Source organism: Rattus rattus, chromosome 1 (assembly GCF_011064425.1).
Source record: "Rattus rattus isolate New Zealand chromosome 1, Rrattus_CSIRO_v1, whole genome shotgun sequence".
NCBI classification, from domain to species: domain Eukaryota; kingdom Metazoa; phylum Chordata; class Mammalia; order Rodentia; family Muridae; genus Rattus; species Rattus rattus.
The window spans coordinates 65,907,696-65,922,017 of record NC_046154.1 but is presented as its reverse complement, the minus strand read 5'-3'; the positions used below and the strand labels follow the sequence as shown (position 1 = coordinate 65,922,017).

At 40.7% G+C, this 14,322-nt stretch overlaps 1 protein-coding gene across 1 annotated transcript in view; it reads left to right on the top strand.

Moving 5' to 3' along the window:
• The window catches only part of Focad (focadhesin), a 295,998-nt gene that overhangs the window by 90,750 nt on the left and 190,926 nt on the right, over positions 1-14,322 (top strand). The window contains exon 11 of the mRNA XM_032902159.1: positions 8,906-9,163. Within this exon, the coding sequence (XP_032758050.1) occupies positions 8,906-9,163 (258 nt within the window). The remainder of the gene's footprint in view (positions 1-8,905; positions 9,164-14,322) is intronic.

Here is a 14,322-nt window from a genome sequence, read left to right as displayed (position 1 = left end):
TCCATTTTATGTACATGCAGGAAGCTTTCCACAAAGCCCAGAAGAGTTGTAGATCCCTTGGAGCTGGGATTTGCAGGTGGTTGGGAGGCACCTGATGTGGGTCCAGTCCCCTGCAAGAGAGCAGGTGGTCTTGCCCGCTCTCATGTACTTGAACATGGAGTCTTTCATTCTCAGAGACCATTAATGTATATCCCACATCTTGCTTAAGCAGAGTCTCTTACTCAAACCCTGTAAGTTCTGGGGTTAGATATGGCATATAATGTTGGGTTCCGTGGCTGGTGGCTCTTGTTGTCTCTGTGTATGACTGTGCTTTCCTGCCTCATGTGGAAGGCAGGTCGGTCACTTGCTTTTTAAATTGCCTTGCAAGGCTGTATGGCCATGGATGAAGACAGCCCGCCAGGCAGCAGTTGACCCTGAGTCTTTTGGTGCTGCAGCAGGGGTGATTGTTCGACTCCCTTATTCTGTGTTCTCAGTCTCCCATTTTTCTCTTTCTTTTTCTTTTTAATTTTAAAATTGTATGCATGTATGTGTGTTTGTGTGCATGTGTGCACATGTACAGACAACACTGAACATTTGTAGAGGTCAGATGACAACTTTTAGGATTCAGTTCTTCCCCTTTACCCTGTGGATGGGTCCCAGAGATTGAACCTAGATTGTCAGGGTTGACAGCAAGCGTCTTTCCCACCGAGCCCTGTTGTTGGTCCTTTGTTTTCTCATTTCTGTGTCAGTAGCATAAGATGGCTGGATCCTAGACCTTTTTGCCAGACCTTTTTTCTTGTTACGTAGTGCCTTTGGTAAAATGTTTTACTTCTTAGCTCCTCTCTTAGGGGTTGGGGATGAGGGTTAAGTAAGATAAAGCCAGCAGTGTCCAAAGTCTCTGTGGAGGGGTCCCTGCAAACTTAAGCTGGAACATGCTTGGTACTTTATCGGGACAAAGAGAGGTCTCTTAGCCATGGATTGTTAGGGTTAGGGTCTAGTCATCATCATTGCTTACCTGAGAATGTACTGACAACAGAGTAAATGTGTATGACAGCTTCCTCAATCCAGATCATTATACTGTAACTCTCAACAGTAAGAGAAGCAAATTCTGAGTTCTAAAAAGGCTGGCAAGAATCTAGTAACTTTTTTATCCCTTCCCTCCCAATTCACCATATAGCATAATGAGACGGTCTTGGATGGGACCAGGGCTGGGGCCAGTGCAAGGTTCAGGCAGGATGTATTTTCAATTATGTACCTTTATGTCACAAGTGTTATTTACTGAGGCTCACCGTAACTCTAATACCTACGGACTCGGCTTACTGTTTGCTCAGGTGTGTGTATCTTATTCATTAGCGATGGTAGCCGCACTTTCTCTTTAGCAGCTGTTGGCAAGTGGGGAGGAGGAAGGGAGGCTATCAATGCTATAAATATCCCTTGATGCTGCACTGTCTTACTGAGGCTGTGAGTAGACCTTGATTACCTTTTTAAAAAACTCAAGCCATAGTTTACTATGGGATTCTCCTCCTCAGGTACCAGTATGGGCTGTGCATTTCAAACACAACTATTAATTCTGCTTGCCTTACACTCACCAAGTCTATTCCTAAATCTTTGCCCTCACACATAATGCTTTTTTTTTTGTTGTTTTTGTCCTCTGTATGAACTGTCAGTTCCTCCAAACACAGCCAAATGTTCTTAAGCCCCAAGGACAGTATTCACTGTGCTTCGTGTTTCCAGCTTTTCTTTATTTACGCAGTGCACCAAGTACTGTGTGCTAATGTGGAAGGCTCCATGTTTGTACCTTCAGCTCTCTGGGGAGCTCACTGAGGGGGAGAAGTATGGCTCTTCCACCAGGCCTCTAGGAAAGGGCAACAATGTAAATTGTTACCATTAAATTGCACTAGTCATTGATCATCTTGTATTTTTCTATCCTAAGTATTTCTGCTTTACATTTCTCAACTGACTGTAGGAAAAGGCTTTAACTAAAAATACCTTAGCCAGTGTCTTGTTGAGTGTTTTCTTTCCCTTGAATAGCATATCAGCTTATTTATCTTTTCTTCCAAAGAACCTGATCCATTGTTTAGTACATGGTGGATATTCAGTATTTAGCACGTTTTAGTGATAGAAAATGTGCACTTCTTCTAAGACTAGCCCATTTTCCTATTGATTTATTGCAGAAAGCTTTCTACGAAAGGCATGAATTTTCAGTTTTTAGTGATTTCTCCAGGTGATTTTGACTCAGTGTTTGATTATAGCTAGAGCTATAGCTTGAGAAGTACAGTTTGTAGGCTAATACCCTGCCATGCCGAGCTGTGACAGCCCCTCCATTTCTGCAGCCTGAGAACCATGAAATAAAACATGCTTTAATATCTTTTTATCCTCAAGATATAAAAATGCATGATTGTAGACATGATATTCATCTCTTTAAAGTCTAATAAGTATTTTTTATAGTGTTTGAAAAACAAGGTCCTCTTCTCTATTTGGCTATTAATATTTTAAACCATCTATTCTAATTTCAGGTTAAAAAACTGTGAGCCAGTAGTTGTAAATTCTAAAGTGTTTAAATATTCTCCCAAGAAAATGAGAACAAAAGAAATGTTGGTGTTCATGAATTAGGGCCACTAAGAAGAGAAACTTAAGACAAACCACCACAAGTAATTGTTGACCAGTAAAAGTGCTTAGTTATTCCTTGAAGAACGGTATGAGAGTAATTGTGGAGAGCTGTTAAAAGTACTCTAGATAAAGAGGCACCCTGTCTCCTGTGCCCTCTGGTGACAGTGACCAACACTGCACCAAAGGGCAAAGAAGCAGTGCTGCCCAGGTACCACCATATTATCACAGAACCCCATGGAGGATGGTTGCGGAGAGCTGTGGGTCACACTGAGTACATGACAGTAAGACAGTGAAGTCAATGGAGCCTTGGGGCTGAATTGCTATGCTCATTTGGATGATAAGCTCATTCCTAAAAGCTGTTCCAGTTGGTGGAAAGATAGGATAGCTCAACTCAACTGGGGTCTACTGCAAGCTTGTATGTGTGTGTATGTGTGTGTGTGTGTGTGTGTGTGTGTGTGTGTGTGTGTGGGTGTGTGTGTGTGGGGTGTGTGTGTGTGTGTGTGTGATGTGTGGTGGTGTGTGTGTGTGTGTGTGTGTGTGTGTGTGTGTGGTGTGTGTGTGTGTATATGTGTGTGTGTGTGTGTGTGGTTGGTGTGTTGTGTGTGTGTGTGTGTGTGTGTGTGTGTGTGTGTGTGTGTGTGTGTGTGTGTGTGTGTGTGTGTGTGTTTAACTATAGTTTTCTGGGCCCTGTAGATCAAACAGTACCAGATAGCCTTTATTTGGAATTATAGGAAGCAGTGAATATTTAGGATATTTGTTTCTTGATTTAAATAGTCACGAACATTTCAGTGAGTTGCTATTATCTTACTTAGTGCTAAGTTAGGCCCTACTGAGCACGTGCAGTATGAGAACTCCTGTTTCTCACCATGACTCTAAAATAGGTTCTCATCATTGTCAGTTGTTACTGATTGCCTTTTGGTTTCTTTCTTTCTTTCCTTCTTTTTTCAGTTGTATGGCTTCTGACTAGTGGCTGATCTCTCTGGGCCCCGCTGTCATAGGGGTGTAGACTCCATTCATGCTCTGATAACTGCATCGTCACACCACACCCTGTGGCGTAGTCTACCTAGGAGCTAACTTAGGCACAGAGGAGGGAGACGTGCCTTGCCAAAGGTTGTGCTTTGGGAGCCCCACCCCCTTTAGGTTTATTTTATGTGTATGAGTGCCTTTGCCTACTTTTAATAGCATATTGGAATGCAGTTCACATACATATTGTACACAAGTCAGATGTACAATGCAGTGTCTTCCGGTTTGTTCAGTTACCACAACAATCCTTAGAACGTTTATTAGTATTATTTCAAAAGCTGCACCTCACATAACCTGGCCCTTCCTCCTTAGTGGTAGCCTAGACAACCACTAATCTGCTCTCTAGGGGGAAAGTTGTCTATGGTGTTTATTTTGGAATTTTCACAAAGATGGGATCCCACAGTGAGTAGCTCTTTGTACTACCCCACCCCCACCCAGACAGAGTTACTTTGTGTGGTCCTGACTATCCTGGAGCTCTGTAGACCAGACTGGCCTCAAACTCACAGAGGCCCGCCTCTGCTTCCCAAGTGTTGTGATTAAAGGCATGTTTCAATTTTTATCCTAGTAGCATGTCTGAACAATGCTTTGTTTCTCTTCCTATCTAGGGGTGAACTTTGGGCTATTTCCACATTTTATTACTGTGAATATGTTGGGACAAACATTTCATGCAAGTTTTTTTATGTAGTATGTGCTTTTATTTCTCCTGGGTAGATTTGTAGAACTGTGGGGTCTTATTCTAATGCTGATTATAATGCTTATTATAACTGAGAAACTCCCATCACAGTATGAGAGGAGTCCAGTTTCTCTTCATCCTTGCTAACTGGTGTTACTGTTTGTCCTTTGATTTTAGTTATCCTAGTGATTAGGAAGAGGTATTTATCTGCAAAGCTCTCCCCACCCTCTCCCCTCCTTTTCTTTCTTTTCTTCCTCTGTACATGGCTTGGGATGAAATTCCTGCCTCTCATATGCTAAGCAGGTCAACCATTGACCTGTGTACCTGTCCCAAGGGTGTTCTTAAAACTCTCATGTCCAAGTCATGAGTGTGAGCTTAGAGAGGCCGTGGGTGTGTTCCAGTCACATGTACAGATTTTACCTCTGTAATTCTAGATCCTAGAATGTATTACTTCCATCTATCCCTCCCTTTCTCCCTCTTTCTCTCCCTCCCTCCCTCCCTCTCTCCCTCTTTCCCTTTCTCCATTTGTCCCTCCATCCTTCCCTCCCTTTCTCCTTCCCTCCCTCCACTAGTTTATCTTTGTGTGGAATTTAGGAGGAAATAATAGTAGTATTTGGGTGGATTCATAGGAAAGACTGTAGTAAATTAGAAGTAAGTCGAAATGACCTGGTTTCTTAAGAGCTTTTGGTTGGAAATTAAGGATGGTCCTGATCTTACGTTGAGGATGACATGAGTTATTTGATTCCCAAGTATTCCTATGTTTCTCAACTCTCATCTTGATTGCTCATGGGAACACAGGGCTGTAAAGAAGGACCCTTTTTGTTTTCGGTTTTTGCGTTTCCCTATGTATCTCTGGTTGTATAGACCAGGTTGGCCTCAAACTCACAGAGATCCCCCTGCCTCTGTCTCCTAAGTGCTGAGTTTCCACGTCATCATCCTTTTGCCTGTTAAAGTCTGTTGTGGTTAGTGTTATAGACAAACGTTATTCCTTACTGTTAATTTGTGTTCGTGTGTATTCACAGACCTCTTCAGCTCCACAGAGAGTCAGATGTCTGACTTACAGTTCAAACTTAATGCACTCGAACATTTTTAAATTTTAAAATTAGATTTAAACTCTAAGTTGAATATATAATAATATATTTAATAATAATCATGAGAAATTATAATTAAAAACAATATAAATTTAAAGTTTAAAGTTTAAAACTAGGTATTCTGAATTCTTTTATAAAATTGATAAAATCCATTTAAATACATATTTAGCATTTTAAATTTGTATCAGTGACTTGACTGCATGTGTGTCTGTGTATCACATTTGTGCCTGTGGAAGCTCTAAGAGGGTATCAGATCCCTGGACTAGAATCATGGACAGTTTGGAGACCTGGATCTGATGTGGTACATCTCCAACCCAAATAACCCATGCAAGGAAAACACAGCTCAGTTAAAATGAATATAAGCTGTGCTTCTAGATTGGGCAGGTCCATCACACACTACTCTATTCCCCGGCTATGAGATCCTTCTAACTTGTGGTTTTTCCAGTGCTTCATCTCCATCTTCCTCCCACCTCCTCCTCTTCAGTCTTCCTCTCTCTCCTTCCTCTTTTTCCCCTGGTCCCCTCTCCTTTTCACACAAAACTCTTTAGCTCCACCTCTCTTCCACTGCCCTATCACTGGCTCTAGCCTTTATTTTATAAGTTAAAATGGGGAGAAGGAATATGAAGTCACCTGAGTACTAATTCGCTCCTTGTCCCAGGAAGCCCCTCTTGGGGAAGCAGAATTAGCATCAAAATACAAACAGCACCAGGGAAACCCACCACATGGATCCTTCGGAAGACCAGTCAGGGCCGTCTGTGGGGCCATCTCTCTAGCCCGTCAGATCTATGCTTTATTTATTAAGTTTTTGAGTTCCTGTTCTTTTTTTTTTATTTATATTATGTGTTTTTGAGATGGAATTCACCAGTCTAGCTAGTCTGTTATTTTCCATGAAAAGCAGACTGCCCTTGAACTGCTTACCTCTGTTGGGATTAGAAGTGCACAACACTGTGCCCGCCCCCCTTTTTCTGGAGCAGAGTCTGGTCTTGAATCTGCTGCCACACTGTGCCAATGGTGGTATTACATGTGCCATTCTCATTTGAGTTCTGGATTTATTTAACTGTAATTTTCCCATGGTTTCTGTTCTTTATTATTTTCAGTGTGCTATAATACTACCCACCCCTTTACTTTCTACATTTTTCTCTGAAAGGCAGAATATTCTAACACTTTCATCTGTTTTTCTGTCAGGGTAGGGAAATCCTTGATGACACCCTTCCCTTGACAGTACGCCAGTAGCAGCTGTCACTCAATGGGGCAAGAGGATCTTACTGTGATATATTATTTAACATCTTGCTTCCCTACTGCTGTTCTACCTGTCAGCAAGCCAGCAAAGCAGAGCAAGAAGGAGGTAATTCCTCAAGTAACGTGGCGTTCCCTTCCCTTCCTTGCTTACTTACTTATGTCAGAGCATGTTCCTGCTTTGGACTCAATTTATGGTTCATGTTCGCATCCAGTTATTAATCTTTTCTACTCTTACCCTGGGTTCCTTTCCCCAAGACAGGGATAGCATTTTCCTATATTTGCAATTGTAGGCATTGTACTAGCTGGTTTATTAGATATTAGATTGTTTCATAATCATCTTCATATCTCCGTAAGAAGCTAGTTGTCCTTTAAATTGTATAATTGAGTAAAGTAAAGTTTAGAGCAATTGCAGGGTATTTCATGACTGCCTTGGTTTTTCTGAAGACCCAGTCTTTTATGTCTCATATCTAGTGTTGTTTTCATTAGTATAAAGGATGTGGCCATCGTCATTAATGAATTTTATCTTCTTGTCAACAGTACTTTTTATAACGAAGGTATATAAATTTAGATTAGTATTTAGGCTTAAATTCTGTAAGATTTTTGAAATAGTAATACATTTGCATGGCTCAGAAAGTATAAAATGGTATATGACGAGAGGCCCTGTTATTCGCTATGGTTCCTAGTAGTGCATTCTTGCTGTTTTAAAGAGAATATTTTGCTTAGTGGTTACCAGTTTGCTATACAGCAATACAATACAGCGTACTACAATATAATGCGGTACAACCTCAGCCTCTTTTGGAAAAAATAATGGTGTTCTATGTAAACTATTTATGTTTCTTATATTTTCACTTGGGGAATCTGTTCACATTAGTCATTAGTATGGCTAGAACTTCCACACTTGTTTTAGAGTACCATTTAATGTTCAAACCTGACAGCCTCTCTTTATCATATGTTCAAAAGAGTTGTGTATTTATTTGAATTGTCTTACAAATGTTTGTGGAAACGCTGATGGCAGTGTTTATAATTGCCTCCCAGAATGGAAATGGCTCAATTACCCATCCATCATGAATGGATCGACAAGAGGAGCTATATATGCTGTTTGGCAATGAAATGTACAGACCCAAGCCAGGACATGAACAGTACTTGAAACATGTTAAATGAGAGGAAGCAGCAAAATGAGTGGTGTCTAACATACAAAACCTGTCATAAAACATCCAAAATTACATGCTTTATATCACATAAAATAGCCAGAGTAAAAATATAATGCCAGTGGGTGGTTTCCAGGGACAGGAAATAGGGGTATGCTATTGGGGTTTCCCCTTGGAGTATGGAAATACCGTAAAAGTCAACCCTGGTGATGGTCGCAAAATTCTATCAATTACTGACATCTACTAAGTCATAAACTTAAAAAAAGCACATAACATTTAGGTTTCCCATCCTTTCGATGGTTATTTTTATACTTATGTCATCCTATGATAATAGGTATTAAGAGAGTTTAATTTCTGCCATTCTCTTCTGTGAAATGTGATTGACTCTATTAGCAGACAGTGTCAAATGCTTCTGCAATGCTTGTGGCTTCATTTGAGTTGTTTCCACTCAAGTGTCACTGCACAGTTTTGTTCACTCCCTGGACCTGACGACAGTACCACACTTATGTGAGGAGCTTTTTCTCAGATTTGCTGAAATGCAGCACCATCTCTTGGTCTTGTTCAGCTTAGAGCTGGGACTATGTTTTGTAGCTGAAGTTATTTACAATTACTAATGAATTACCAGGCTTGGGCTGAACCAACTCTGTTCCCGTCCACATACTGTCTGTTACCAATGGGAATTGTCCTGTGTCCAAGTCTGCCATCTGCTTCGGGCTGCTGCTTGCAAGGGCCTGGAGCTGGGCAAATGAAGCGGAGCGTCTATTTTTCTTCTCATTGTTGGTCACTTTGAGGCTTTTTTTAAAAGTGGGAATAGATTTTCCCAAACTCTGTTGCTTTTGGATCTTGTATATTGATCCATTTCCCTTCTCTGTCTTAATAGGAAGTGAATGGTAAATAGAGAAAAAAATCTGTGTGAAAGCATTCCCCAGTTCAATGGAACAACTGTTTTCCTCTTTGTCTCATCCGATTGCCTCACATTTGGGTGGAGAGCCATTTGGCAGGACCTCAAAGTGTCTATTTTTTGTCGTTGGGGGAATGATTTTGATAATGCATTGTAAAACACGTGAATGTCAGGAATAGGAATATCTTTCTGACACATACTCATCTCATTTTTTTAATGCCTTCTTATGTCTGTTTTCCAGATCTCCTGCAGGCTTGCTTTTCCCGTGAGCAGCATGTATGGCTCAGTCTTCACCGCCTGCAGGATTCTTGAAGTCATGGGAGAAGCGTCCGCAGCGAGTGACTGGCTGGCTGCAGTGGAGTCCTTGCTCCCTGCCACCACAGTGATCCCCCCACATGTTTTCTTACTGCTGGCTCACCTGCTTGTTGAAGATGGAGGACAGAATCTTCAGCAGATACTGAAGGTCACCACACAGTTAGCTCAAGCAGATTCCTCTCAGGTATAGACAGAAAATACGGAAAGGGAATAGGAGAAAAGCTTAGTATTTATAATTTTGGATTATTATTAGTTTATTTATGATGACGTTTTAACTTATGGCTTTAAAAATGTTTATTTTCCCAGTTTGGTTTCTTTCTTCGTACTCTGAGTTGATGTTCCCTTAACAGTGCAAGTATTTTTCTTTAAACTACAATTTTTGAGGAACCCTGAATTCAGTACGTTTTTGTTCTGCTCGTCACAACCTGTTCCACGGCGCATTTCTTTTTAGTTCTAATATTGATCTTACGTGACCCAGGTTAATCAATCCATGATAGATTCCTTACAGTTTGATCCTGTCTTCACTCAGTCATTTAATAAACAGAAACATTGTATCCTTACCCTGTGTGGTCCTGATCTGCAGACAAGGCTGTGAGGATAAACAGTTGTCATCCTGTCTGCATGGAGCTTGAGTGTAATAAGCAGTCAGACATAAATAAGACTTCCCTCCTCCTCTAAAAATAGAAATAAGTTTAGAACAGTCTTCTTTTTTCTATTGCTTAGACTTTCTAGAATGTTTTCTGTGAAGGAAGGCTTTTCTAACCAGCAGACATGGCACTTTTTATATTCTGTTTATTGGTGTCTATGCATAGATTTTCTTTCAGGCATAGTGAAGAAAAACTTCACCTCTAATACAAACTCATGCATTCCTGGTTAGAAACATTACTTGGTGTTCTTGGTGAAACATGTTGATGGTGGGAGGTTGCGTGCTGGGAGTTTCTCATTCTCTCAGCTTGTCCTGCTCACTGGTTGTATCTAGTAAGCTGTAGTGTATGCAAAGGCCCTCTTTTCTATCATATACAGGTACTGTAAATCATCTCCTGTGCTTCTCTTCTAGTCTAGTTCTCTGTTTGACCTTTTCTAGTGACCCTCCCTGTAGCTGGTGTTTTCCTCAGTGTTGACACTGTGTAGGACACTCTTAGAGTTGAAGCTCAGGTGGCATCCGGAGATCATGCAAAGGAGAATCCCTTGAAATAATACTGTGGTCTGTCTTGATCCGTATTCTCTTCTGACACAGGGTACATATGCACGCACACACACACACACACACACACACACACACACACACAGAGAGGCAGACAGACAGACATCTGTCTGTTATTTTTTATCCACTCAGTGTGTTCCTTTGGTTTTAGGAGTTGCAGGGTAATTCTTGACTACCAGTAATAGTAACTCATCTTAAGTTCCCATTAACAGTTTTTAAGAGACCAGCATTTAGGTCAGTCTTGGCCTGAGTAGAATATTCAAGGTGCAGTTTTTTTTTCCTTCCCATTGTGAATTATGTAGAAGACTTATAGAGACTTATTACTTCATCCTCAAAGTCCAAAAAGAATCAAGGAACAGAATATGCTTTGATCTTTCTTCTTGGTTCATGTGTCTATAAAGTACAAAATATGATGATAAAATAATGAGACATTGCTAGTTCCTATTCTAGGTAGAATGGAAGTGGGATGAACTTTCAGGATCACTGCATCCAGAATTGTGAGGAGTAAAGTTAGGATATTTTACTCAGAATTAGTGTCACTGCAACAAATACTTGAAAAGAACATAAGGGAGGAGAGATGATTTCAGAATTTCAGTCCATTGTTGGTTGGTTCTGTTTGATTTATGTATGTGGCCATGTGGAAACATCATGGAAAAGCATGGTGGATAAAATTGCATAGGTCGGGGCAGCTAGAAAGCAGAGAGAAACAAGAAGAACAGGCCAGTGGTAAGATAGACTCTATAAAGGTATGTCACCAGTCATAGAAATCCAAACCAGATTTCACCTCCAGATTTTCCACTACCTTCCAATAATGCTATCAATTTGTAAACCCATTAATAGATCAATATAGGAAGTAAAGTCCCCATGGTCCAGATACATTTCAGTGATTTGCTCTATCAATGGGAGCCAAGCTTTTAATACATGAATTATTTACTTTTACATTTTTATTAGCATGTATTAATTATACAAAGAACAGGTTTTATTATGGCATTTTATTGTGACATGCATGTATGCATTCGTGTGTGTGTGTGTGTGTGTGTGCGTGTATGTGTGTATGTGTGTGTATGTGTGTACAAACGAATTTAATTAAGGTTAAGGTTACTTACATGAGTGAATAAGGGTGAAGGGTTATTTATAGGATTGTGATTACCTTACTACTGAAGGAAATTGCTCTCTCATTAGCTGCCTATAGATTCTCAGGGAGAGGTTTGTACTTTACAAACTGGCATGGCTTACACTGCCTCAGGGAGGGAGAAGGCCTTATGAGCCTGTGATGGTTTGTGCACTCTCAGCCTAGGAATGGCACCATTAGAAGGTGTGCCCCAGTTGGAGTAGCGTGGCCTTGTTAGAGTAGGTGTGTCACTGTGGGTGTGGGCTTTAACACCCTTGTCCTAATTGCCTGGAAGTCAGTCTTCCACTAGCAGCCTTCAGATGAAGATGTAGAACTCTCAGCTCTGCCTGCACCACGCCTGCCTGGATGCTGCCATGTTCCCACCTTGATGATACTGGACTGAACCTCTGAACCTGTAAGCCAGCCTCAATTAAATATTTTCCTTATAAGGACTTGGTCATGGTGTCTGTTCACAGCATTAAAACCTTAACTAATATAGAGCCCTTGGCCCTCTATGTCACAGCATTGACAATTCCAATCTTATGCGGTTAATCACAGCTATTGAGAATTCAAGAGGGCCATAAGCATGCCTGGAAGAAAGAATTCTACAATATTGCATCCCATTCTCCTGCTCTTCTGTTCTCTCTGTCCCCTCTTCTACAGTGTTTCCTGAGCCTCCGGGGGATGATTTAAGGCTGAGTGTTTAACAGTCACTTATTTTCAGCATGTTGACTATTTATGACTCTTTTCACTTACTACAGCTCACTGCAAAAGAAGCTTTTCTGGTGAAAGCTGACAGCAGTGCTAATCTGTGGGTATAAACTGAATGTTTAGCATGTCTGTTTAGGAAAACAGCAATAGCTTGCACATTACATTAGGAAGGCTCACGTCCATCTTAACCAAAGGCTTTTTGACAAGATTTATGGTACCAGACATGAACGGGCATCAGAACCAAACATAAAGTATTTGGTTGCTCCCACAGCACTCCTGCCACCATAGTACTGGTAGGCAAGGCTTCCCTTGTGGATTGGTCATGTGATACATAGGTCACAGCTGAGTAGGACTGATGCTGACAGTTCTTTCCCAGCAGGTGACACTCTGCCTTTTGGCACCATGGAGACCAACCAGTAGTGAAGATGCTTTTAGGTCAGTTCAGGCTAGATTCTCAGAATCTTGGAACCAAAGTGTAACATGAGTTTGGAGGATACCTTTTGTATCGAAACCATAACAGATGATTTCTTAAAGATAATTTCTTTGTAATAGACATGGAAGTCTGCTAAGAAGACAAAGTTGTTGAGCAAAATCTAGGGAATTACTAAACTTCTGAAAGACACAGTGTGCTGGGATATCTCCTCCTCGTCCTAGAGTCAGATGCGTTGCTCAGCTCAGATTCCTCCACGTTCTGGCTGACAACCTGCAGCATCGCGTGTTTTATTTATTTACCTTAGTATCCATATAAGCAGTGTGTGTGTGTGTGTGTGTGTGTGAGAGAGAGAGAGAGAGAGAGAGAGAGAGAGAGAGAGAGAGAGAGAGAGAGAGAGAGAGAGAGAAATGGCAATCATTAGCATGACCACCTGGGTTCATTGACTTGTTCATTAAGATTTCATTAAACAGTGCTGTGTATTTAAGTCATGCTCTACATCCGTTGATTACTTCTTGGATAGTTTTGATGAAAATCAGAAAAAATATCCTGTGCTCCTAATGCATGGTAGAGTGGAATGCTTAAATATTGTTACTCAAATGGATGCCAACCACAGACAATGCCATCTTAAGAACTCACAACTAAGCATACGGGAGCAGACGGAAGTGGTACTGTAGAACTAGGAGACAGTGAGTTCTTCTCTCTTTCTGTTTTCATTACAATGTGATCAATCTTGTTATTTTAATAGTCTTTAGCTACAGTTTAAGCAGCCAAAAAGAAAGGACTAAATATTTTGACTAAGCAAATTTAGTGTATTCATTTGCATTGAAATCGACTCTGCATGAAGTGATTTCTTTCTTTTTTTTTTTTTTTTGGTTTATAAAACTATGTGACACATATTTATATTTATATGTAATGGGAATTTGTCCCTGTAGGAGGACAGTTGGCTGAAGTTCATGGAAGAGCTAATACTAAAGGAAGGCTTTAAACTCTTATCAGACTAAATAGACTGAGGAGGTACAGCCTTTTTTTAAGGCTGCCTTCTGCCCTTGCTTTTGGGGATTACCGAAGTGTGGTGACTAAAGTGTGGGGCTGCAGTGAGAGAAAACACTTTATACATTTAAAGACATGAACTACATTTGAAGTATATAGTGACATTCTTCTTACTGTTGTTCTAAGTGGAGATAATAGAGATTATTTCTAGGAGTAGTCATAAAAAACATGGTAAGTTATCAGAATCTATTGGTATTTCCCTAGTGTATCTTCTCCTTCTTAGCCTCTCAGTCTGACTTTGTGTTATCATGACCTTGCATGGCTCCAGGGACAGACCTAAAGAAAAGACACAGAAAAAAGCTAGAATGAGGTAGTCTGAGCTCTCAGATGGAGAAGCCCCAGCATCCTGGAATGCGTAGCATATTTATTGTATACAGTTGAATAGAGAGGTGGGATAATAGCCTGCAGATGACCAAGGAGGCAGGGTTATTATTACATACACCTAGCTGACTAAGGCCGTAGGATCGTTATACCTCACTGAACAAGGAGGTAGGTGTTGCTATAAAATTATTAAAAATGCTGTCTTTTATTCTGCTCTAGATTTGGCACCATAGTGCCCCAAGATATCTGGTAGATATCTTCATTTCAGTCAGCAAAGTGTCTCACCTGCTTTGCTCCATCCCATATCACACTGCCGATGGCTACTCTCTGAGCCTGACAACAGTCTCTCATCTAGTTCTCAAGGCAGGTTGCCACCAGGCCAGACATACACATCTCAATTCTGTGGTGGCCCAGTGTCTCCAGCCACCACACACTCTCTTGATTCAATTAAATCGACACATGAAAGAACATACAACACACTAACCTCTGATCCAATTGATAATATGTAATTGC